Raw genomic sequence first — 24,787 nt, 5'->3', positions numbered from 1 at the left:
GGCACTGTCTGTCTTTTGCCCACTTTTTAATGGAGTTGTTTTTTGTTTGTTTGAGATAGAGTTTCACTCAGTCACTATGGGATTGAGTGCCATAGTATCGTAACTCACAGCAATCTCAAACACTTGGGCTCAAGTGCTTCTCTTGTCTCAGCCTCCCAAGTAGTTGGGACTGTAGGTCCAACTATACTTGCTAGTTTTTCTATTTGTAGAGATGGTCTCACTTTGCTAGGGCTAATCTTGAACTTCAGAGCTTAGGCAGTTCATCCGCCTTGGCCTCCCAGAGCCACTGCACCTGGTCAGGGGTTTTTTTTTTCTTGCTGATTTTTTGGAGTTCCTTGTAGATGGTGGATATTTAGTCCTTTGTCAGGTATATTATATAGTTTGTAAATATCTTCTCCCAGGTTGTCTCTGTTCATTATTTCTTTTGCTTGATGACACTGTCATTCTTCCATATACAGTGTTACTTCCTCACAGTTGTCTTGGACTCCTGTTTTCCTTGTCCCCTGGGAGTCAGCTGTTTGTCAGGACCCCTTGATTTATCGTCACAATGCTGTTTGTCCTTCTTTCTTTGTTTTCATCCCCATTGCCTTGTTCAGTTTACCATCATTTCATCATCAGACTATTTTAATAGTTTCACAACTTTATTTTACTTCAATTTCACGTTGATTCATTCCCTTTTTTCCATTCTACTATATTCTGCCTTGGCCTCTCATATTAATATTATAAAGTAAGGATTTGATCATGTACTTGCTAGGAAAGTACAGATAATTGTTAACATTTGCCATAATTTGTCTCCAGTTTATTCTACCTTAATCTGCTATTCCACTTAAAGGTTCCAGATTATCCTCTAGAATTTCATATCCCAAATATATCTTGGGCATTCCTCCTCCTATTACTTAGAATCCTATTCATGTTACAAGGCTCAATTCAAATATTGCTTTTCTTCCTAGGGCTTCCCTAGCTTTGTGCAGCTACTTTTGTTTTTGCACTTTGACATCTTGTTTTGGGTCTAATTATTGGTATTTATATTCATCTTTGCATCTCTCAAGATGCTTGACACATTGGAGGCACCTGTTATGTGAGTTTTGAATGAATGAATGTTGAGATTGAGATGAAGAAGTTTAGTAGAGAGAATTGATGGAATTAAGATGATCTTGATTTGTCTTAAAAGGTTGTCTCTTCCCTTTTGAAAAACTTTAAAGTAGGAGAAAATGTAACTTAAAAGAGAGACTTATTTCTGATAGTGGTCTAAAACAATGAAATCAGCATACTTGGAATTTGAGGCTCCTCTTTTGGCAGGATTGTGCATTTAAAATCAAGAAGCTTCTTAATCAAAGGATTATCTGAGATCTTACTCATAAAACATGTATGTCTGGCACCAGTTTAAAAATGAGCTGTTTTTATGAGGTTGCACATGGTCTTTCTCCACACCCTTCCCTGAAGCTAATTCTTAAGAGGTGAGACTTGAAGTTTGGTCATGAAATAAAAACTAAAGAAAGACTAGTGTGCTTTCACTAGAGTAAATGTAGTATAAAAGGTTTATCATGTTGCTTTACATGTTTAACATTCCATTTCCATTAATATACTATCTGGTAGTACAGTTGCAGCCTTTTTTAAAGGAATATATAGTGAAACTTTTTTCAGAATACTTTTTAATCATTTCCTCCCTTATTCCTCCAAAGTATTATAAATACTTAATTGTTTTCACTTTCAAAATATGACCATTGCTAATTGTCTTTTGAGTAAGAAACAATCTCTTTATGTTATATTTTAAAATGCCACATTGTTATTAACAGAAAAATAATGACTTGTTTTGAAGGGAAATACAGTTTAGGAAAGGATAGAATTTATATAAATTTAATAGAACATCTTTATTTCACTGATGAGATGAAACATAATACTGATTTATCAGCTTCCAAGTAAAATATCACAATCCTTAAAAGACAAGAAATAGGAAAAAATTTCTTTGTAACTAGAGAAGTTATTTTGGGGGTAGATGGGAAATTAAATTATTGCAGTTGGAATTTTGCCAGGGCAGAAAGTTAATTAGTGTTCTTATAGATGTATTTCTCTACTTTGCATAGTCTTTAGTTTGTGTCCACCCTGGGCAACATAGCAAAATCCTATCTCTACAAAAAGTAAAAAATTTGCAGGGTATGGTGGCATGAGTTTGTAATCCTAGGTACTTGGGAGACTGAAGCAAGAGGATAGTTTGAGCCTAGGAGTTCAAGGCTACGGTGAGCTATGATGTGCCATTGTAAGTCAGCCTGGGCAACAGAGTGAGACCATGTCTCCAAAGAAAAAAAAGAATTTTTTAAAATGTAAAATAAATACAAATTTATTTAGTAACTAATTTATGAGCACCAATTATATGCCAAGGACTATAGTAATGGTAGAGATTCGAAGACATTAGGAGACTATAACTGCTTTCTAGTTGTTCACAACAGTGCAAAAGAAAGAATTGCAGTATTGATAAGTACAATATATAGATATGCATTTGTTTATTGTTACCCTGAATGCACTTATATATAAATAGCTGTGAAAGAATATCTTCCTATGATACCAAGAATAATGGAAATGAAGATCTATTACTATGACTAAGTTTCAAGGAAGTTTAAGCCTCTTTCTGCCTGTCTCCATATGAAGTGCTGGGATACAGCTCCTATCAGAGTGATTTTGTTACCTTATAGAAATCATGCTGAGGTATATATACATTTGTATGATAATTAGGATTAATCTTATGCCAGACAATAAGAGATTTAGCAACAAAACAAAACCTTGGACTGTATGTGTTATAAAACCAGAAAAGGTAAAAAGGATGAAAGCTATTTTTTTTTAATTTAGTGAAATTTGAATATGGCTGTTTTGGAGCTAGGAGTCCACCTTTGTCTTTTCCTTTTTTTTAATAGCATACAGGGCCCATTATGTGTACCACAGTCCAATTCTTAGACATAGTCAGACTCTCTCTGTTTCACTGTTGTCCCTTCCCGCTAAGATTTTATGTTCTTTGGGGCAGACTCTAAGTAATTTTGTATTCTTCACAGCACCTACAGACTGCAGAGTTAAATAGTATAGACAGATGTTCAGTGCAAATTTGCTAGAACAAAAGAAGTAGGGTTTTGGAGAGGGTCAAAAAAGATGTTCCAAAGATATGATAATTTAGGCAGTATTGGTGCTTTCAGATTATAAAGGGTAGAATTTATCCCTCTGTAGTAGGTTTTAACAGCTATGGTCCACAAGTAGAACATTTCTCTCAAGAAAAAGGACAAACAGTTTATTTGATTTTGAATAAGAGGGAGCATAATAGATTTGAGCATTTGAGAGACTGGATTTCTGGCTTTTCAATGGTAAGATGGCTTACTTTTCAGTTAATTATTCCCACAAATTTGAATATATACAGACAGCACAGGTTGATAGGACAATATAGCATTTTTAGTTTTAATTTCATAGATTCCAAATTGGCTCCATGTGTAAGGTTTGTTTTGTTTTTATATTGGTCTGGTAATTCTTACATGTTAAACTATACGAGAGTCTCAGATTGGTAAGCAATCTTAGAATAGTAAGTGTGGATGATATAGTGGAATAGGAGGGAAGAGAAAAATGAATAGTGCATGTCTTTTTTTCTCTTTATCCTTTGTCCCTAATCTATTTTTGATGTAGAATTAAAAGGGAAGCTTATCAGGCTGAAAACTATTATAAACTGGAGAAAACAAGTTTGCAGTATTTGGCAGTAATGCTAATATATTGTCCTAATCCAGTCTGTCAGGACCCTAGGCATATTTATAAAATTGACTGTACGTTATGGTATTTTTTCCTCTTTGATCATTTCCCTTTCTGAGCTTCCATCCATCTTTAGGCTCTTCTACTTTCCTGAATTTCATTAATTCATTAGCAATTTCTAAAAATGTCCTTCTGTGTCAGAATATATACAGAGTTCTGATATTGTAAATAAGATACAGCCCCTGTGCCCTTGGAACCTACAATTTAATAAGGAGATGAAAACAAAAACCAGTTAACATGACCAATAATGTTAAAATAGGAATAAACAGTGGTGTTGAGGGATTCTATAAAGGGAGCACACAGTCTGAATATTTAGGAAAAGCTTTTAAGAGGGGGTGATTTATTTCTTAAGGATTTCTTGTCTCTCACTTGCTGAAGCTGTCTGTAATAAGAAACTATGCTCTTTAAATTTCCCTTCTCTGTTCCTTCTCCATCCAAAACTAATATCCTTGTCTGTTAAAACTTACACATAAATGTTTAACACATTCATGAGGGTTGATTCATTAAAACATCATTTGCATTAATGATAGGAGTTTATTAACATAAAAGTACTTGTAATTGATTTTTTTTTGTGGGGCATGGAGATTTGCATTCTTATTTATTTGTTATACTGTATATTTTTTGAGATGGAGGCTTTCTCTGTTGCTCCTGCTAGAGTTCAGTGGTGTGATCATAGCTCACAGTGACCTCAAACTCCTGGCTTAAGCAGTCAATCCTCTTGCCTTAACCTCCATGCCCCAGCTAAGTTTTTCTGTTTTTAGTAGAGATGGTATCCTGGCCTCAAGCTATCCTCCCCTCTTGGCCACCAAGAGGAGTGCTAGGGTTATAAGTGCGAGCTACCACACCTGGCTTTCTAATTGAGTTTTAATGGGTGTCATGGATAGATAAGAAAATACAAGGTCAACCTCTCCTCAAGCATAATAAAATAATTAACATCTATGAACCCTTATTCAAGTGAAATGTATAAACAAAGCACTCTTTTGGGTATGGAGGACAGAGTCTAACTCTGTTACCTTGAGTAGAGTGTTACGGCTTAGTAGCTCAGAGCAATCTCAAACTCTTGGCCTTGAGCAATCCTCTTGTTTCAGCCTCCCAAGTAGCTGGGACTACAGGCATCCATAACAACGTGCAGCTAGTTTTCTGTTTTTACTAGAGACAGGGTCTTGTTCTTCCTCAGACTGGTCTTGAGTAAACTCTTTAATTCACCTTTTATAGACACTTGGAAAAAAAGTCTGCTTAAGAAACACAGTAGCTGAATATCAAATGAGCACATTGTACTCCATAAATGCATTAATGTACACAGTTATGATTTAATAAAGAATTTAAGAAAGAAACACAGTAGCTTAGCATAGTAACCACCAATATTAGGAAACTTTAATTCATTAATTTTTTGCTTTTGTGAGGTGGGGGTGGAAGAACTGGAAAACATGGATAATAGTATGAAAAAGTTTATGTTCAGTGTTATAATTGCCTTGATTTTTATTTTAAAGTCACAATATCTACTTTATTTTGAAGTCTCAAATAATTGTAAAGGAAGTCATAATTATGTTTCCAAAAGTGAACATGGACTTATAATATTTCTATAAAATACTGCTTTTATTCTGAGGTTCTTTGATGTATTCATTTATTTGATTATGTGCTAGAAAATTATATAGAATGCTTTTTTTAAACTTGATTTTATGTGTTTATGCCCATCCTATATAGTAGTTTTCCTAATTGCTTGAAGGAAGCAATTTTGAACAGTTGAAAAGCTTGAATTCTGATGGATTATTTTTTTTTGCCCCCAATATAATTCACTGCTTTGTGGGAATGGCCAATTGATGAATTCAAATACTGTTTAGTATTTAGTAATCACTAGAATTGTGGTGTAACACATTTTCTAATGTTGAAAATCAACTTTTTTGTGGCAAAATTTACATAAAATAAGATGCACTAATTTTAAGTGTACAATTCAATGTTGACCAGTGAATATACATTTATGTAACCATTACCCCAGTTAAGAAATACAGATGGTGCCCAAAAAATGCATATACATTTTCAGAAAGGAAAAAACTGTTGAAATTATAATACTTGATATGTACCAATAAAGTTTGTCATCTTGATATTTTGTATTTCTTGTAATTGCAGAACTCAAGTGTGACTTAAGTATTGCAATTATAGTGTGACTTAAGCATTGCACTTATAATAAAGTTTTTTCCTTTCTGAAAATGTATGTACATTTTTGGGGCACCCTCTGTAGGTATTTCCATTATCTCAGAAACTTTTTCTTTTCTCTTTGCAGTCATTCACACTCCCTTTCCATATTCCACCCTTAGGCAATTGCTATTCTGCTTTTTGCTAATATATTCAATTTTCCCTCTTCTCTGTTGGAACTATGTAGTATATACTATCATTTGCACCTGGTTTCTTTTGCTTAGCATGATGTTTTTATCATTCATCTGTATTTGTTGTATGTTTGAGTAGTCTTTCTTTCTTTTCCTTTTCTTCCTATGTAGTATTTCACTGTAAGGTTGTATTACAATATGTTCATCCTTTCATCTGTTGTGGGACATTTGAGTTGTTTCTACTTTTCTACTTTTATGAACAAAACTGCTATTAATGTTTGCCTAACAGTTTTATTTTGGGGGTAGTGAAATTTGTGGGTCATGTGTAAATGTTTGCTTACCTTTGTAGGAAATTTCCAAAGTGTTTTCCAAAGTGTTTGCATGTGCCCACCAGCAATGTTGTGAGAGTTCCTTTTGCTCTATCTCTTTGCCAACACTTGGTATGATTGCACTTTTTATTTTAGCCATTCTAGTTGCTGTATCGGGGCATCTCATTATGGTTTTAATTTGCGTTTTTCTGATGACTGCAGATGTTAAGTATCTTTGCATGTTTATTGCCCATCAAGTGTATCTTTCTTGTGATGTGTTTAATTAAATCTTTTGCCCCCGCCCCTTTAAATTATGTCTTCTGTTACTAAACTGTAGAGTTGTTTTAAAAAATATAATTTGGATATACAAATCCTTTATCAGATATTTCTATCATCAATATTTTCTCTTAGTTTGTGGCTTGCCTTTTCATTTTTTACTGTATCTTTAGAAGAACAAATGTTTTAAATTTGTGTCCAGTTTACCAGTTTTGTTTTTTTTTTTATGGTAGATATACCTTATACCCTAAGCCTAAGAGATCTGTGCCTACCCTAAGGTTTTGAAGATTTTCTTCTGAAAAGTTTTATGTTTTATGTGTAGGCTCATGATCTGTTTTTGGTAATTTCTGTGTAGGATATGGTTCAAGGTTCATGTTTTCTATATGGTGATCCCGTTATTCCAGTTTTTTATCTGCAGTAGTCTAACATTTTCATGATGTAGTATCAGCAGGATTATATATATATTTTTTCATTAATATACAATCTTTAACATATCCTTTGGTATAATTAGACTGATTTGAAAGATTGTGGCTCCTTATATAAAAGTCTTTATTTAGAGTCTTAATTTAAGTCTTTATATAAAAGTCTTTATTTAGAGGCTGAGGATCACCTGAGCTTATGAATTGGAGATCAGCCTGAGCCAGAGCGAGACCCCATCTCTAAAAATAGTTGGGTGTTGTGGTGGGTGCCGTAGTCCCAGCTACACTGGAGGCTGAAGCAAGGGGATCACTTGAGCCCAAGATTTTGAGGTTGTTGTGAGCTCTGAGGCCATAGAACTCTACTGAGGGCAACAAAGTGAGACCCTGTCTCAAACAAACAAACAAAAAATCTTTATTTTTTTTAAATTTTTTATTTCCTAGCCATTATTATATGTTTTACATATTGACTTTAGAGAAATGATTAGATTCTGCAAAGCTGAAAGTATGTGATAAGTCTCTAGCAAACACAGAGTTTCAGGATCTTTAGATCTGTTTTTTTTTTTTTCCCCTTGAGACAGAGTCTCACTTTGTCACTCTCAGTAGAGTGGGGTGGTGTCATAGCTCACAGCAACCTCATAATCTTGGGCTCAAGAAGTCCTCTTGCCTCAGCTTCCCAAGTAGCTGAGACTACTTGGCACCCGCCACAGCACTCGACTATTTTTAGAGACAGGGTCTTGCTCTTGCTCAAGCTGGTCTTGAACTAGTAAGCAGGCAATCCACCTGCCTTGGCCTCCCACAGTGCTGGGACTGTAGGCATGAGATACCATACCTGGCCTTTTAGATCTTTTCTATGATGAAACAACTCTGGGTATTAATTGGGGTTCTGTTATACTTTGGGACATTTCTCTCTCTTTGGTTTGGGTCTTCTTTCTCTTACCTTACCTGGGCAGTTTTTATTTGCATATTCTCTTGTGGAAATCAGGTAAGTATATGAAAAAGATAAAAGAATTGATCGAGCTCTATGGGTTCTTTCTTCATCTTTTCTACTTCTTCCTCCTGTTTATTTTTTCTGTGAGCCAGGGTTTTTCTTGCCTCAGAATGCTTTCATTTCTCTTTTCCTTCCAGAGTAATAGTTGCAGAGACTTTGCAAGCACCTTCTTTCTTTTTACAGTCTGTTTCCCTGAAAAGAAGATTTGTTTTCTCTAGAATTTTCCCTGGAATGTTCCTACCTTTATGTCCTAAAACCTTTGATTTTCTTGTGAAAAGCACCAATTAAGGCACCAACTGGGGAGGATTTTATAATACAAATAAATAGTATAGATATGAATGGGCTTTCCTTTTAACTGTTACATCTCTAATACTTTTGTTTTTTCTAGTTTGCCATAACTGTTTTTAATATCGGAGCAATTCTGCTTTCCCAGAGAGAAACCAATATATGCAACTCTGTGTTGTTCTTTTGTTTTGTTTATTTTGCATATGGGTTTCCTGTGCTCCATGTGTTTCTCCCAGTGGACTATGTATATTGTTCATTATTAGTATGTAACTATTGTCCTTTTGTTTTCTTTTCCCTTCTCTCTTTACCCTGTGGTTTTTGTGCAGGTCTTGTTCAGCGTTGTGTAATAATCCAGAAAGATGACAATGGATTTGGGCTGACGGTCAGTGGAGACAATCCAGTCTTCGTACAGTCTGTCAAAGAAGGCAAGGCTTTTTTGAAAACAATTTTGTCCCTCAGGAGCAAATAGAGTAAGAGTGGAAAAGCTTACTCTAGTGCCTTTTGGCCCTGAATAGATTGTCAGTCATACAGACTCCTGTGCTAGATTTGCCTGTAGTGTTATAGTTGTAAGGATGAATTTATTCCCTTTAATTTTCTTTCTGCTTCATAGGAAGAAACAGTTTTAAAAATAGTTTTCAAAATCATATGACAGGTTACAGAGATGGTATAGGTTCTAAAATATCATTAATTCTTTCCCCTAAGTGACATTAGTACTCTTTACAGCTGTAACCATATAATGGATACATCCTTTATATTGGGTACTATAATTTGAGGTAGGCTTTTTAAATCCCTATTTTATAGGTAATGTTGAGGCTTAGAATAAAAAAAAAAAAACATGAGATCAGTCTGAGGTCACACAACTATTGAGTGGCAGGGGCAGAATTTGAACCTTAGTCTGTCTAATTTTATAGCACATGTTTTTAACCATTTTATTATACTGCCTTTCTTTTAAAATGATTATCAATAAATGCCAATGAATAACAATTTAAGTAATTAATTTCTCATAGATGGAGCAGCCATGCGGGCTGGAGTACAGACAGGTGATCGAATCATCAAGGTAAGGAAAAGATTACCAGGGAATTTATGGTATGATTAAAAAACAACTTGTATCATATTCTGAGTTTATCACTTTGATTTTTACAAAAAGCAGCATATCACATATGATAGATCTATTGACTGTAAAAATTTCATTTTTTTTTAAATTAATATTACCCTTTACTGAAGGGCATAATAAGAGGTTGGAAAAAAATGGAGTAGTCATTTATGTTCTTGAGTAGGAGAGTAAGTCCCTCTTGTAAAGATTATTTCTCTTCAAATTAATCTATTAGCAAGAAATTGTCATCAAGTTACAGGTTGAGTATCCCTAATCTGAGATTAAAAATGCTTCAAATTCTGAAACTTTTTGCGTGCTGACATGATACTACAAATGGAAAATTCCACACCTGATCTCTTATGATGGGTCATAGGCAAAACTTTGTTTTGCTGGATTGGTAATACATGACTATAGTCCCAACTACGGAAGAGGTTCAGGTGGGAAGACTGCTTGACGCTGAAGTTTGAGGCTATTGTGCTCTATAATCATGAGTATGAATAGCCACTGCCACTCCCGCCTGGGCAACATTGTAGGACCTCGATTTTTTTTTTTATTTCTTATAGCATAACTATGTACAATAATGCAATCATGGGGTACAGTGTGCTGTTTTCATATACATTTTGAAATACTCTCATCAAACTGGTTAACATAACCTTCATGTCATTCTCTTAGTAAATGAGTTAAGACATTCATACTCTGCTTTTAGAAAGAGTCACTTGTACCCTTGTAAGATAAATCATATAGGTGACCCCACCAATCACCCTCCTTCCCCCCATCCACCCCCTTCACATCTCCTCTCCTACCCCCTTCCTATATTCTAAGGCTATAATTAGGTTATGACATTCCTATAAAAGCTATGAATTAGTTTCAAAATAGGGCTCTGTACATTGGATACTTTTTTTTCCATTCTTAAGATACTTTACTGAGAAGAACTTTTTCTAATTCCATCCATATAAACATGAAAGAGGTAAAGTCTCCATCTTTCTTTAGGGCTGCATAGTATTCCATGGTGTATATATACCACAATTTATTGATCCATTCGTGGGTCGATGGACATTTAGGCTTCTTCCATGACCTAGCAATTATGAATTGGGCTGCAGTAAACATTCTGATGCAAATATCAGAATATGTAATTCGATTTTTGGTCTTCTGGATATATACCTAATAAAGGAATTGCAGGATCAAGTGGCAGGTTTATTTTTAGTTCTCTCGGTGTTCTCCAGATGTCTTTCATTTGCATTTCCACCAGCAGTGTAGAAGTGTTCTCTTTTCTCCACATCCAAGGACCTCGATTTTTAGAAAATAAAAAACTTTCTTTTATGTACAAAATTATGAAAAATTTTACATGAAATTACTTTCAGTCTATTTATATAAAGTGCATGTGAAACATAAATGAATTTCATATTGAAACTTGGGTCTCATCCCCAGTATATGCAAACATTCCAAAATTCAAAAAAGTCTAAAATCCCACACACTTCTGGTCATAAGCATTTCAGATAAAGGATGCTCAACTTCTGTGTGAATGGAATTGGAGTGACAGATGTCAATCATATTATTCTTCCATGAACATTGCAAAGGTATAAGAATAGCTAAAGAAAATTGGGTTATGTTTATAAGTATGTATTAGACAAGATGCTGTGGTTTGAAGTATGTAACTCCAGTGTAGATATAGACTTCCTAGTGGATGGCAGCAGGTAGGGAGTCTAGAAACAGGTCTTGGATTATGATCAGTATAGAAAGAATATGTTAGTAACTGTTTCTGAAACAGTTGACAAATTTGATTACTTAAAATCAAATTACTATATAGGAAAAGATGCCATGAAAGTATTTTTCAAATAATAATTTGGAAGAAATGTTTGAAACTTATTACAGAGTATGATACCCTTAATTGTTAAGAGACTTATACTAAGAAAAAATAATTTAATAGGAAAATGGGCAAAGAATTTTATCAGGCACTTCCCCAAAGTATTTGAAATAAGTAACATATTAATGAGGATATGCCCTACCTTACCATTAACAAAGAAGTAGACATTAAAATGATAGGTGAAAATATATATGGTTGTCAAAAAATGTAAAGATAACATTTTTACATTAGATACAATGTAGTACAAGATAACTACACCTTTGGTGTAGTTTGGGTTCAGTAAAATAGCTACTGTCATAAGTTTGTTGTGAGTATAAGGTAAAATCTGTTTGGATGTCAATTTGTGAATTAGTATCAAGTCTTTCAGTAAGAATATTTGACCAGTTTTGGCAGTTTTACTTTTAGCAACTTATTTAAGGAAATAAGTATAGGAAATATGAAATAATATGAGTATGGGGAAATTGGTTTTGGCTCTATCACATTGAAAACTTGTGAACAATCTTCAATGTGCATAAACCAGGAGCTAAAGAAATAATTTATATTTCATCTGCAGCTTTGGATGAGAGTGGATTAGGTCTCTGGGTACCTATATTGAAAGATATCCACAATGCAATGTTTGTTTTTGCAGAGAAAAAGGCACTTGTAATGTTTGTTTAGATGTCTGTCTGTCTAAAAAAGTGTCACCAAGATTAAAGGTCATAGTTAACAGTGATTATCTCAGGGACATGATGTATATTTTTCTGTTTTATATGATGTATTTGAAATGTAAGTATGACTTGCATCAAAAAAATACAGTTCATATTGAGTTCATGTTTCATTTTTTACTTTAATTTGTTTGGTTTAGTGGAGAATTTGGATAACATTTCCTGTATTCATTCTGTCTGAAAAATAATTTTCTTTGTAAAGATTAGGTCGTGTTTGAAAAACTTAACGACAAATTGAGTATTACTGTGGAAATACTATCTTTTCATCATTTTTTGTTCATTATAATTTTCACAAACCAATGAACCAGTAATTAAAAGCAAAGAGGCTTTCACTGTGAAGGATTTGTAAATCTGACCCATAATACATGATATGTTTTGTTATTTGTCTTGGTGAATCATCTCATATTATCATATGATAATATCATATAATTATATCATATAATGATCATATTATAATTGGTTATATTATGTATGATAATTCCTGAAGTTAATTTATCTATTGTCTCAATAGAATGTATCTGACATACTATTTTTATTTTCTCATAGGTGAACGGGACTCTGGTGACTCATTCAAACCATTTGGAGGTGGTGAAGCTAATCAAATGTAGGTGGATCTTCTTCTTAATTTTAATTGTTGAGAAACCCTTAAAGCAGTGGTTCTCAACTGTCCTAATGCCGTGACCCTTTAATACAGTTCCTCATCTTGTGGTGACCCCCAACCATATTTTGCTAACGAAAATAATTTTATGGTTGGGGATCACTACGACATGAAGAACTGTATTAAAGGGTCACGGCATTAGGAAGGTTGAGAACCACTGCCTTAAAGGAAGGTTCAGCAAACATTTTCTGTAATAGGCCAATTATATTTTAGGCTTTGTGGGTCCTGTGGTTTCCTACCTGATCTTGTCATTGTGACAGAAAGGCAGCCTAAGAGGATATCTAAATAAATGGGTGTGGCTGTTTCTGGAAAACTTTATTTACTGAAATGGTTGGTCTGTGGGCCTGATTTAGCCCCTTGGCTAGTTTGCTGACCCCACAATGAAGAAAAGTCAGAGGTGAAAATTAAATTTGCTAAGAACTATCTTTTGTCAACCCCATTTATATGTCAGATTATAATATCCTTGTCATTCTTGTAACATTGAATACATGGTATGTGAAAAAAATACATGAGTCACCAGAGAGGAAGCAGGTTAAGAAATCAGACACAATAGTTTGATGAACAACAATAGAACTTTATTATTTTTTTAAAATTTTTTTCTGAGACATTGTCACTCTGTCAGCCTGGTGTCAAAGCTTATAGTAACTTCAAACTCCTGGGCTCAAGTCATTCTCTTGCCTCAGCCTCAAGCCATCCTTTTGCCTTAGCCTCCCAAGTAGCTGGGACTATAGGCACTTGCCACGATGCCTGGCTAGTTTTTCCGTTTTTAGTAGAGATGGAGTCTTGCTCTTGCACAGGCTGGTCTTGAACTCCTGAGCTCAAGTGGTCCACCCTCCTGGGCCTCCCAGTGTTAGGATTACAGGCATGAGCCACCACACCCCTCCCCACAATAGAACTTTAGAAATCATCTAGTACAGTGTTTCTCATAATGCGGCAATGTATTTTCATTGTTATAAAGGGGTTGTGACCCACAGGTGAGAACCGCTGATTTAGCATAATCCCTTTTCCTTAAGTAAGTAAATAATTATATAATTCAGGATAGTAGTCTTATCTTAATAAATCTTCAGTGTTAAGAATTTATGATCTCAGGGACTTTACCTAAAAAGTGCAACATTATAACCTAATCATTAGTACTCTCATATTAATCTGAAATTAAAAAAAGAGAATTTATGATCATCAGGTTTGTGTGAGTGGCCCACTTGGGTTTAGTTCTCTGGGGAGAAACTGAGGCTTAAATCAGTAGTAGTCTGCACCTAACCTTCTGCCATCTCAGAGTCAGTGGGCAGGCCAGGCCTCTGCTGCTCACAGGGCTTAGTTTTCCTATCTGTAGAGAGAGAAGGGAGGGTTCAGTGGCCCTGGGAGCTTTACTTGCAAGTGATGATGGGGGGCGGGGTCTTCTGAATCTCAAAGTTGGGTGAAGTCCAGACACCACACCTCTCTGTCCCTGGGCTTCAGTTTTACTTTATTGTTAACACTTTAAGTGCACCTGCTTTCCAAAAAGAGATTTTCTATTTTCTAATGCTTCATTTATTGAATGGAAAATAGCATGACAGTTATGGCAGAAATAAAGAAAAGAAGTCACATGAAAGTCTTACCACCTAAAACATAAATTCCTTTTTCTTTGTTCTGGCCTAATTTGGGTATTATGCATTTGTTACTGTATGTTTTAAAGGGGAAAAAAAATGAGGCAGCTTAAAATAAAATGCAATAAAAAAGACTTTATGATCTTTTGCATCAGATTATTTCACAGTGAAGTAAACTACAAATGAGAGATAGTTGTTTGTGGCCACACGGAATCACTGTTTTATTCTGTTTGTTTCATTGAGTTGGTGGACATCTTCAGAATAAATTCAGTAAACTCAAATTTTTTTCTTGGTCTTCTTACTGCTTAAGTTAAGCAACTTTGAATTTTTTTTACCTTTACTGGTCACTTTGACTACATAGTTCTTAACTTAGTGTATTTTAACAGAAATGCAGTGATGAAAATTAAATCCCTATACTGGAATAAATATGATTACTTATTTAATGAGATGGTGTTTAAATTTTCATGTGCTAATAAGTATATTCCTGATGTCTGCTGTAGAGTATAGAAAGATTGTGCAGGGCTCAGTGGCATGTGCCTATAATTTCAGCAACTGAAAGAAAGGAAGCAAAGATGGGAAGATAAATGGAACTCAGGAGTTTATGGCTGCTGTGACTATTATCATGCCACTGTGTTCCATCCTAGGTGTCGAGAGCAAGACCTTCTCGCTAAAAAAGGTTTTTTAAATAATGAAAATGAAAAGTAAGGCCAGGCATAGTGGCTCATGCCTATAATCCTAGCACTCTTTTTTTTTTTGAGACAGAGTCTCAAGCTGTGGCCTTGGGTAGAGTTACCATAGTGTCACAGATCACAGCAACCTCCAGCTCTTGGGCTTAAGCGATTCTCTTGCCTCAGCCTCCCAAGTAGCTGGGACTACAGATACCTGCCACAGTGCCTGGCTATTTTTCGGTTACAGTTGTCATTGTTGCTTAGCAGACCTAGGCTGGGTTCGAACCCGCCACCCTAGGTGTATGTGGCCAGCACCCTTGCTGACTGAGCTATGGGTGCCACCAATCCTAGCGCTCTTGAAAGGTCGAGACAGAGAGGATTGCTTGAACTCAGAAGTTTGAGGTTGCTGTGAGCTCGGTTGATGCCATGGTATTTTTAGCTTCGGCAACAGAGTGAGACTCTGTCTCCAGGAGGAAAAAAAATTATAAAAATGAAAAGTAAGATTATTTCTTTAGCTATGTAGTTATATTTTTTGATCATTCTGATATAAATTTTATTAAAAAATTAAATCCTAGGATTATAGCAAGAGATTATTTATCCAATAGCAAGGGCGTAGCTAAAACCTTAAAACACTCTTGAGTATTCAAAACAGGTAAAAATTTATCACGTCTAAAACCTATTTGCTGTACTTATAATAGAGCTCTCACATTTAGAAATACTTAACAAGGGAAGAGCTAGGAAGGTATTTAGGTAGACATACTCGAACGAGGAAAACTTATTTAATAAGTGATTTTCTGATACAGAGTGATAAGATAGATTGAAAAGGCTTAGAAAGTGTTTATACTTAAAATTCCTCCAAATTATAGCACCTGTAACTAAGTTTAACAAAAATAATTTTTAGTATCCCAAAACTCTATAAATAATCAATAATGAATTCCATGGGACAAGTAAGTTGGGAGAGAGTATGAAATACATTTAGAAGTTCTATTGAAATGTCTAAGAATAAGATTTTGTAACTTAGTCAGTTATCTACAAAAGTCACCTATTTGAAGCATTTCCTTTTAATGCTAGATAAGTAGTGAGTATTGTTAAGTTTTTCTGATTAGGATGAATTTTGCTGTCTAGATCCTGCTCCCAGTAATATGTCTAGTGAATTTCTGTCTACTTCTGTAATTTTTTTAATTTTTTGAATGAAAATATTTATTGTTTTTTCCTTTTTTGCAGAATATTTTTTGGTCATACTCATTTTCTAAAGTTAATTTAAAATTGCAGTAGAATATTGATTAAACTCTGCCTAATTAGTATTATCTTAAAATATGAAGATTTTAAAAAATTTATGTTTAAGAAATAAATTGAATATAATTATTGGTAGGTGGTCTTCTCTAAATTAAGAAAATATATTCTAAAATAATAAAAGATTAAAAAAAGATAATGTCTTCTCAGTGTTATAAGTTTTTTAAGTAATATCTGGTCCTATGAGTAGTAGTTTGCTATCTCAAAATGGCATTGTTCTTTTAAATATTTTAGATTTAGAGCAGTCATAAAAGAGAAATGACAAATTGGATTGTTTTTCTGTGGGGACATGATTAGTAACTGATGGAACTCTCATGTAACTAAATCTTGTAGAGCTGTCAAGATGAAGTAATGAAATGCTATAAAGTGTTTCCTAACAGTGCTATTTTCCTTTCCCCTTTCTTTCTCCTGTCTCCCCACTCCAAGCTGGTTCCTATGTAGCTCTCACTGTTCAGGGACGCCCACCTGGGTCGCCCCAGATTCCACTTGCTGATTCTGAAGTAGAGCCATCAGTCATTGGACATATGTCTCCCATCATGACATCCCCTCATTCACCTGGAGCATCTGGGAATATGGAGAGAATCACTAGTCCTGTGCTTATGGGGGTAAGAGTAAGAAAATTTCCTAGTAAATGCTCAGTTGTGTGTATAGGGGTGTTTTTGCTTTGAAGTATGTGGCTGATACACATTTTAATTTTAAGATTCTAGAAAATGACTTCCTAATAGAAAAATTATTTAATAATTGGGAATAATTGCACAGTGTTGTCATAGCTGATTTAGTTTAACAAATATCAAATACCTACCATATCCAAAACAGCGTACCATCTACAAAAATATAATTCTGTGTTCAAGGTTCCTAGTCATCTTAGAATGTATAAATTTGGAAGACAAGGGTTTTTGAGGGGTTCTTTTTTTTACTTTTGTGTCACCAATATCTGAAATATTGCTTAGCATGAAGTAAGTGCTTAACAAACCTTTGCTGATTGAAATTTAGTCAAGATTATAGAAGTAAATATAATACAAGGACTGAAACTAGGTAAGTTCCATGAGGCTTCAAAGGAGGAAGAAAGCGTATCAGGTTGTGATAAGAAAGGCTTTATTTGAATAGGTAACATATAGGTGGTGGTGATAGAAAGGAAGGCAGCCCAGGTAGAGAAAGTAGAATAAACAGAGATAAAGAGCCAAGAAAGCTTCAAGTACATATTCTCCGGAAGTAGCCGGGATTTTTGTTTGGCTGGTGCCCAAGGGTGTATGAGGTAGGAGATGTACTTTAAAAAAGTAGATTGACTACATATTTTGAAAATTCACAACTACCAGTTTGATTTACCTGTAACTGGATAAGTAGTAAAGAAGCCATTACTTTTATTTGTTTTGTTTTGAGCAAGAGTAACACTGTGAGAGGACGATAGGAAGACTAGTGTGGTAAAATGCTCCATGGTTGTAGAAGAAGGAGATGAGTTAGGGACCTGTCTTCATATTCCAGCTAGGAAGTTCTGGGAATTGGAGGAATGCGTGGGGATTGATAGTAAAGATCCAAATGAGGGAAAGGGTTAAGCTATTATTTTTATACTATGACAACTTTATTTGTTCAACTAACGTCACTATTTAATGTTCTTTTGATCCCCACTGAGTAAAAGTGAAATAGGAGGCCAGAAGTTCTCCTATAACTTTTTACCTTTGGCATGTCTGAAAGCCTGTCCTGTTAACCCAGGAATAAAGAAAATCCCAGTAGGTATTGATACTTGGAGCTGATGCAGAACATTGTATATATTTTTTTCTCTATTTATTTTAGCTTCGTTTTCCCTATATTGGTTGTGGTTTGTTTTTATCTTTTTCTAGGAGGAAAACAATGTGGTTCATAACCAGAAAGTAGAAATTCTGAGAAAAATGTTACAAAAAGAACAGGAACGGCTGCAGGTACTAAATTAATAAAAATGGGGCTATTGACAGGCCAATAGAAACATGAGTGGTTATACTTGAGTTGGTGTTTGTAATCACATCCCAGCAGTATTGTAATTAATACTATTAGTTATTTTATTGATTAAGAATGGACTTTTTCTATATTTTCTTGACATAAGTAATTCTCAAAGTATTTTTATAACTTTTCAGTTATTACAGGAAGATTACAACCGAACACCTGCCCAAAGATTGCTAAAAGAGATCCAAGAGGCCAAGAAACACATTCCTCAGCTGCAAGAGCAGTTATCCAAAGCCACAGGCTCTGCTCAGGTAGCATCACAATTAAAAGTGCTACCCAACTAGAGAATATTCTTCTGGGAATGTGTCAGAGAATGTTGCAGTTCCTTTTTTAAAGTTAATTTTTCTAGCGTAGGACCACAGTATGTCCTTTGTAGGATGCTACAGAAGTAATGATTAATGAAATACATGTGGGCGTCTGATTGGTTGCTTGTTCATGATAATGTTTCTTGATAATAGTGCAGAAAAGAATTGAGCACTTTTGCTTTGATGTGACAAACTACTAAAATGTGTTTAGGAACATATATTTACATTTACATTTTTGTGGTTCAATCTGCTATCTTAAAGTAGAATGGCAGTTGATATGTTTCTAATAGGGATATAAGGTTTTAAAATCACAGGCATTATGCTAAATACATGGACAAGCATTTTATTATTTAATCTGCATGGTAACCCTCTGAGGTTAGGTACTGTTGTTTTCCTCCATTTTTCGTATACATTTAGTGGAAATATAGACAGATTAATCAACTTAATCTGAGATTATGTAGCTCAAATGATAGAGCTGGAATTCAAACTTAGACAATTTAAAAACACATTCATACTCTTAATGACTATATTTTCATAATTTTAAAATAGATTTCATAGAATTTGCCACACAGGTATAAGTTATGGAGATAATGGTCTCAGAATAGCTCAGCATTTGTACATGTGTATCAGCCAGACTCTTATTCTGTAATATTCAGATTTGGGATATGGAAAGCTCCTTATGCTTTATCTTAAAGCAAAATGGACAGACTGCCTATACATTTAAAGTAGGTAAAAGCTGTTGATTTGTCACTGTTCCTGAGTTAGGCCTGAAGTAAAAGCCACGTATTCATAGAATTGAACACATCTTTGAGAACTCATCTAACCTAATCTGCTCATTTTTAAGTTTAAAAATCAGGGCCTGAACTGGTTAAATGATTTATACAAGGCCATGCAATATGTAAGGTCTCGTAACATCCTGGTTTAGTGTATTTTTCATTATGCATTATATTTTCATTACTTTCAGTGCCTCTGGCTATGTCACATATTTAACATTATGCCTCAGTAATGTTGACAGTTCCATGTTACCACCAAGTAAAGACAACATTCTTACCCTGTTTGAATAATAAAAGTGTGTCCTGATGAAAAAACATATAATAATTTATAACGTTGTTATAACATTGTTATAATAATAACATTGTGTCTAAGAATTGGCAATTTGTTGAAACTCTGATGCATTGGAAGGCAGTCGACCAGTTAAATTACAATGTAATAATCTTAACTAATGGGCAGATAATATCAATAATATAAATTAACAAACAGTTGTTATCTTTTTGCTATATTTGAAAGCTTGAACCTTTACTCTCTTTACTAAAATATCACCTTCCCCATCTACAAGTCAGAGAATATAAAGTTGAATCAGAGTAGTTATTTATGGATTTTACTCATAGAACTTTGTACATTCTTGATTGTATCAGAGTATCCAAGTTTTGGCAGTGTTCATGTAGATTGTCAAGCCACTCTTTTTCTTTATGCAATCACTAATGAAAGTTTTTATGTGTTTGTGTGTGTATGTGTGTATTGCTATATTCTGTTTTAGGATGGAGCTGTAGTTATACCCTCTAGGCCTGTAGGTGATACCCTAACAGTGAGTGAGGCAGAAGCAGATACTGGAGATGGACTGAGCAGGACTGACAGTAGCAGTGGAGATGCTTCTCGGCCCGGCAGTGACAATGCTGATGTAAGCATTAAGGGTTGTAACTCTTTATTTTATTGTAGTCTTCCTTATAGTCCCTTTCTAGATTTGATTTTACGTTACATGAATTAGAGATGTGGTCTTATTATTTACTTTTTACCATCTTCATCTTCAAAAAATTCTTCAACACTTCTTTAACAAATTGGTATATTAATTGTTATATATTGTATATGAACTTTTAATTCTAGAGCCCTTTCCTTTGAACTTCCATTGCCAACTATTTCTTTTACGAGGATGGAATTTCCCAGCAGGCATCTTGTTTGTGGGTAGAGAAGTTAATAATGCCAGCACTTTCTTACTGAATGGAGAAACCAACTTTTGATATCTTTAAAAGCGTGTTAATTTTCCATTTGTGGTCAGAGTGACTCAGTCTTGAATCATGGGGCACTTTGTCACTACAAAGAGGAAAAGCCTTAGTTCTATTAGATAGACTTCAGTTAATAGCCCAAGTTTAGTAACAGCATTTTCTTTGTTAACCCAGAAACTGCCAGATGAACATCAGTATTTGTTAGGAAGATGATGATAATCTATTTTTTAAGATGAATATGGTATAGCACTGTAGTCAGGCGAATATGCACAAGCTGAGTTCAGTGTTACTCAGCAATAGTTTGTAAGTAGCATGCAATGACTGCAATATACAAAATATAAATACAGATCACTCTCTTTAAAAGTACTGAGGGAAGTGGTCTGGACCACTGTTTTTATAACTGTGGATCATGAAGTCAGTAGATTGTGGCTAGTTTTTTCTTTCTTTCTTTTTTAAGAATAGAAAATAAAGAGTGCTTTGCATGTAGAAGAGGCCTTACTTTTTGTGACTTTTTGTCATACACACGTGTACGCGTGTGTGCTGTTAACAGTGTGAAGTTTCTCTTTTATCCAAAGTTGTGGTTAAAAACAAAATTGACAGCCACAGTCTAATGACTCAATTCCTCACATAAGGAAAATTTGAGTTTGTATGTTTGTTTTTTTAATGAAAGATGATAAGAGTCTTGCAATTGGATTAGCTAAGGTTTTAATGGAAAATTTCAATTTTGGCTCAAGAGAAAATACTATAATGGCTAACATTTATTGGGTTTACATACCATACATTACGATAAGAGTTTCACATTCCTTAGTCGATTCTCAAAATAGACTTATAAAGTTGTACCTAGTAATTTACAGATATTCTTTTTAATTCTCATAATCTTAATGAAGCACTATCATCATTTAGCTGATGAGGAAACTGAGGCCAAATAAATGAATATTAAGGAAATTCGGGTGAAAAATGATTAAGTCCAGAGTAGGCTGTAGCAAACTGGTTTAACTCCCACAAGTATCTGAGGCTAAAGATATATCTATTGAGTCAGTGCTTTTGATTTTTTTCACTTTCTTCTCATTTTTATAAAATAGTCTTCTGGTAGTATTTGTGATATCAGTATTTAAAAAATCCCTACTTTGCATTTCTTGGAAAAGGCTTTTAAAAATGTCTGCATACATAGTTTGCACAAGAAAATCAATTTGATAACAAATCATCTCAGATTTAGAGTGCCTGCTTTTCTGATTTTGGTTTGTTAAGAATACTTTGAAACTTGTGTTCCTGGTAACCTAGCCTTGGCAGTTATCACCTGGGCTCAAACTTGTTTTGTCTATCTTCCCTATTCTTTATACCCCCAAACACGGGATTAGTTTAAAGTAAATTTAAGATACTGTTTCATTAACATGTGTCTCTTAAGAGATAAGATGTGTTAAAAATATAGCTATAAAATCCTTATCAAACTTTAGAAATGAACATTTTCCTAATATATAATTTAATTACACTATAATGATCTTTTCAGAGTTTGTTTATTTGAACCAACAGTCAAGGTCTTCATATGGCCTTTGATATTTTACATCTCTGTATTTTATAATTGTTCTCCCATTTTTCTTTTGCCATTTCTTTTACTTTTTTGCCAAAGAAATTAGGTCATATGTCGAGTTAAAACAGCCCGTTTTCTAATTGTATTTTCATGAGCTTGTCTAACATGTTCCTCTATCTTTATTTCCTGAAAACTGATAGTTATATCTAGGGTCCTGACAAGATTAAGGTTTGAGAGTTGTTTGGCAGAAACAATTTATGGGTGGTAAACTATGTACATCCCATTATATCATCACATTAGGATGTGAAGTTTTGATTGACTTATTGTGGTCCTAAGTTTATTTTAAGGTGTTCAGGTGATGTCAACATGATTCCTTCATTATAAAGTTCCCTGCCAAGCCTTTATGTAATGTTTTCACATGCCATTGATGATCAAAATGCATTATTAAGGTTTCAAAAGTATGAAACAAGTTTGTCATTTTTTCTGTATTTATTAGGTGGAATTATTTTATAAAGAAGAATGTTACATTACTAACTATTAGGTTACCCTAAATTATAGCTTATACAGGAAATGCAGGATTGTTTTTCTTCTAAAGAATCTTTTGGGGTGGGTTGGTGCCTATAGCACAGTGGTTATGGCGCTGGCCACGTGCACCGAGGCTGGCGGGTTCGAGCTTAGACCGGACCAGCTAAACAACAGTGACAACTGAAACAAGAAAATAGGTGTTTTGGCAGGCCTGGAGTCCCAGCTACTTGGGAGGCTGAGATAAGAGAATTGCTCAAGCCCAAGAGTTTGAGGTTGCTGTGAGCTGTGACAGTACAGCACTCTACTGAGGGTGACATATTGACACCTTGTCTCCAAAAAAAAAAAAGAAAGAAAATCTTTTGGGGCTGGTATGGTATCTCATGCCTGTTGTCCCAACATTTTGGGAGGCCAAGGCAGGTATATCACTTAAGCCTAGGAATTCAAGACCAGCCTGTGCAACATAGCAAGGCCCCTGTCTCTACAAAATAACTTAAAAATGAGCTTGGTGTGGTAGCATATACCTGTAGTTCCAGCTACCTGGGAGGCTAAGATGGGCAGATTACTTATATCCGGAAATTCCAGGCTGCAGTGAGCTATGATTGCCCTATATCACTCCAGCTTGGGTGACAGAATAAGACCCTATTTCTTTTTTTTTTTTTTTTGAGACAGAGCATCACAGCTCACAGCAACCTCCATCTCCTGGGCTCAAGCGAGTCTTCTGCCTCAGCCTCCCAAGTAGCTGGGACCACAGGTGCTCGCCACAACGCCCAGCTATTTTTTGGTTGTAGCCGTCATTGTTGTTTGGCCGGCCCAGGCTGGATTCGAACTCACCAGCTCAGGTGTATGTGGCTGGCGCCTTAGCCACTTGAGCCACAGGCGCTGAACCAAGACCCTATTTCTTAAAAAATTAAAATTAAAAAAAAATTAAAAATCTTTTTCTTGATTCTTTTCAGGAGAATTCATACCCTAATAAACTCTAGAGGTGATAAGTGGGCCAGTGAGAGGGAGGGGAAGTATATGTTTAATATTTTCAACTCATAACTTCTAATGTGAATTACCCTTTTCTAGTCCATTGGGGCCCCCACATGTTGTCCTCTGTTCTTTTTGACATGACTCTCCAGTATCTTTGATAGCTTCTTTGCTTTTTGTGACTGGATTATTCTAATCTTACCTTTTATATGTATTATCCAAAACCAAGAGTCATGCATTTCTCTCAGGTGGGGCATATATTTGACACTCCTGTTTTCTCTATCCTGTGTGTTGGTATATGTATATAGATAACTTGTGTCTTTCCTGTTGGCATTTATACACAAGTCTCTTGTTCCTCATTTCATTTGCTCTGAAGATTGGCTTCCATTGCTTTGGGGTGTTCCTCAACACCCAAAAGTGAATTTTCTGCATGTCATATAGTGTGTATTTTATACACTTGGTTTTCTGTATTTATGATCATATCTTTGAACTCAACCAACTGCAGAACCCATGTAGCACCTTTCACATGAGGTAGTGACAGAAAAATAGAAACTTAATTTGTATAAATAGAACAAAGTGACTTTTTACTTAAAGGGGTAGTTTGGGAAGGTGGGGTTAGGGAAGATAGATAAAGATAGAATTTGATTTTGATCTTATGAGTTTGAGATATGTTATGGGTCCACTTAGAGTTACTTTGTAAAAAAATAACCCCTCAGTCCTGGAAATAGGGTAAAACTGTTTTGTTGGTTCTGTATAGTTTATTAACATAAAACTGAAAAGCTGAGAGAATAAATGACTTACTAAAAACAGAGGGAAAAAAGTCAGTGGCAAAGCCAGGTATCTGAAAGATATTTAGTAGTTTTAAATATAATATGAAATTCAGAACATTATTTTTTCACACTAATTTTCATTATCTTTTTTTGTGTGCCTGTTGAAGTGAACTGAAGATCTTTTTTTTTCTTGTTAGAGCCCCAAGAGTGGCCTGAAAGAGAAGATTTATCTAGAGGAAAACCCAGAGAAAAGTGAAACAATTCAGGACACTGTGAGTATGAAGTCTGTTCAATGCTAGTGCTGTCTGTAGTGTTCCTTAGACTTCAGGTATGGGAAACAGATTTGATGTTTGTGTATTCTACTGTTTTTGAGAACTAGGTTTTTTAAAGGAACTTAATGAAGATTTGAATAAATGGAGAGATATTCCATGGTTAGTTAGTGTTGTTAGGTTGCTTAGTATTATATTGTT

At 34.8% G+C, this 24,787-nt stretch overlaps 1 protein-coding gene across 5 annotated transcripts in view; it reads left to right on the top strand.

Annotated features, from left to right (window-relative positions):
- ARHGEF12 (Rho guanine nucleotide exchange factor 12) overlaps positions 1-24,787 on the top strand; it is an 87,074-nt gene that overhangs the window by 7,508 nt on the left and 54,779 nt on the right. For 4 of the 5 annotated variants that reach the window (XM_023517285.1, XM_023517284.1, XM_012809597.2 and 1 more), the window contains 8 exons: positions 8,707-8,805; positions 9,388-9,437; positions 12,588-12,645; positions 16,670-16,848; positions 18,082-18,159; positions 18,352-18,471; positions 20,063-20,203; positions 24,515-24,589. In XM_023517285.1, the coding sequence (XP_023373053.1) occupies positions 9,399-9,437; positions 12,588-12,645; positions 16,670-16,848; positions 18,082-18,159; positions 18,352-18,471; positions 20,063-20,203; positions 24,515-24,589 (690 nt within the window). In that variant the 5' untranslated portion in view covers positions 8,707-8,805; positions 9,388-9,398. The remainder of the gene's footprint in view (positions 1-8,706; positions 8,806-9,387; positions 9,438-12,587; positions 12,646-16,669; positions 16,849-18,081; positions 18,160-18,351; positions 18,472-20,062; positions 20,204-24,514; positions 24,590-24,787) is intronic. The other variant, XM_023517286.1, reaches the window with a different exon arrangement.

This window comes from Otolemur garnettii, unplaced genomic scaffold (assembly GCF_000181295.1).
Source record: "Otolemur garnettii isolate 467f Iridium unplaced genomic scaffold, OtoGar3 scaffold00108, whole genome shotgun sequence".
NCBI lineage: Eukaryota > Metazoa > Chordata > Mammalia > Primates > Galagidae > Otolemur > Otolemur garnettii.
Note: the sequence above shows the minus strand (reverse complement) of the source record. Positions and strands in the feature narration are given on the sequence as shown.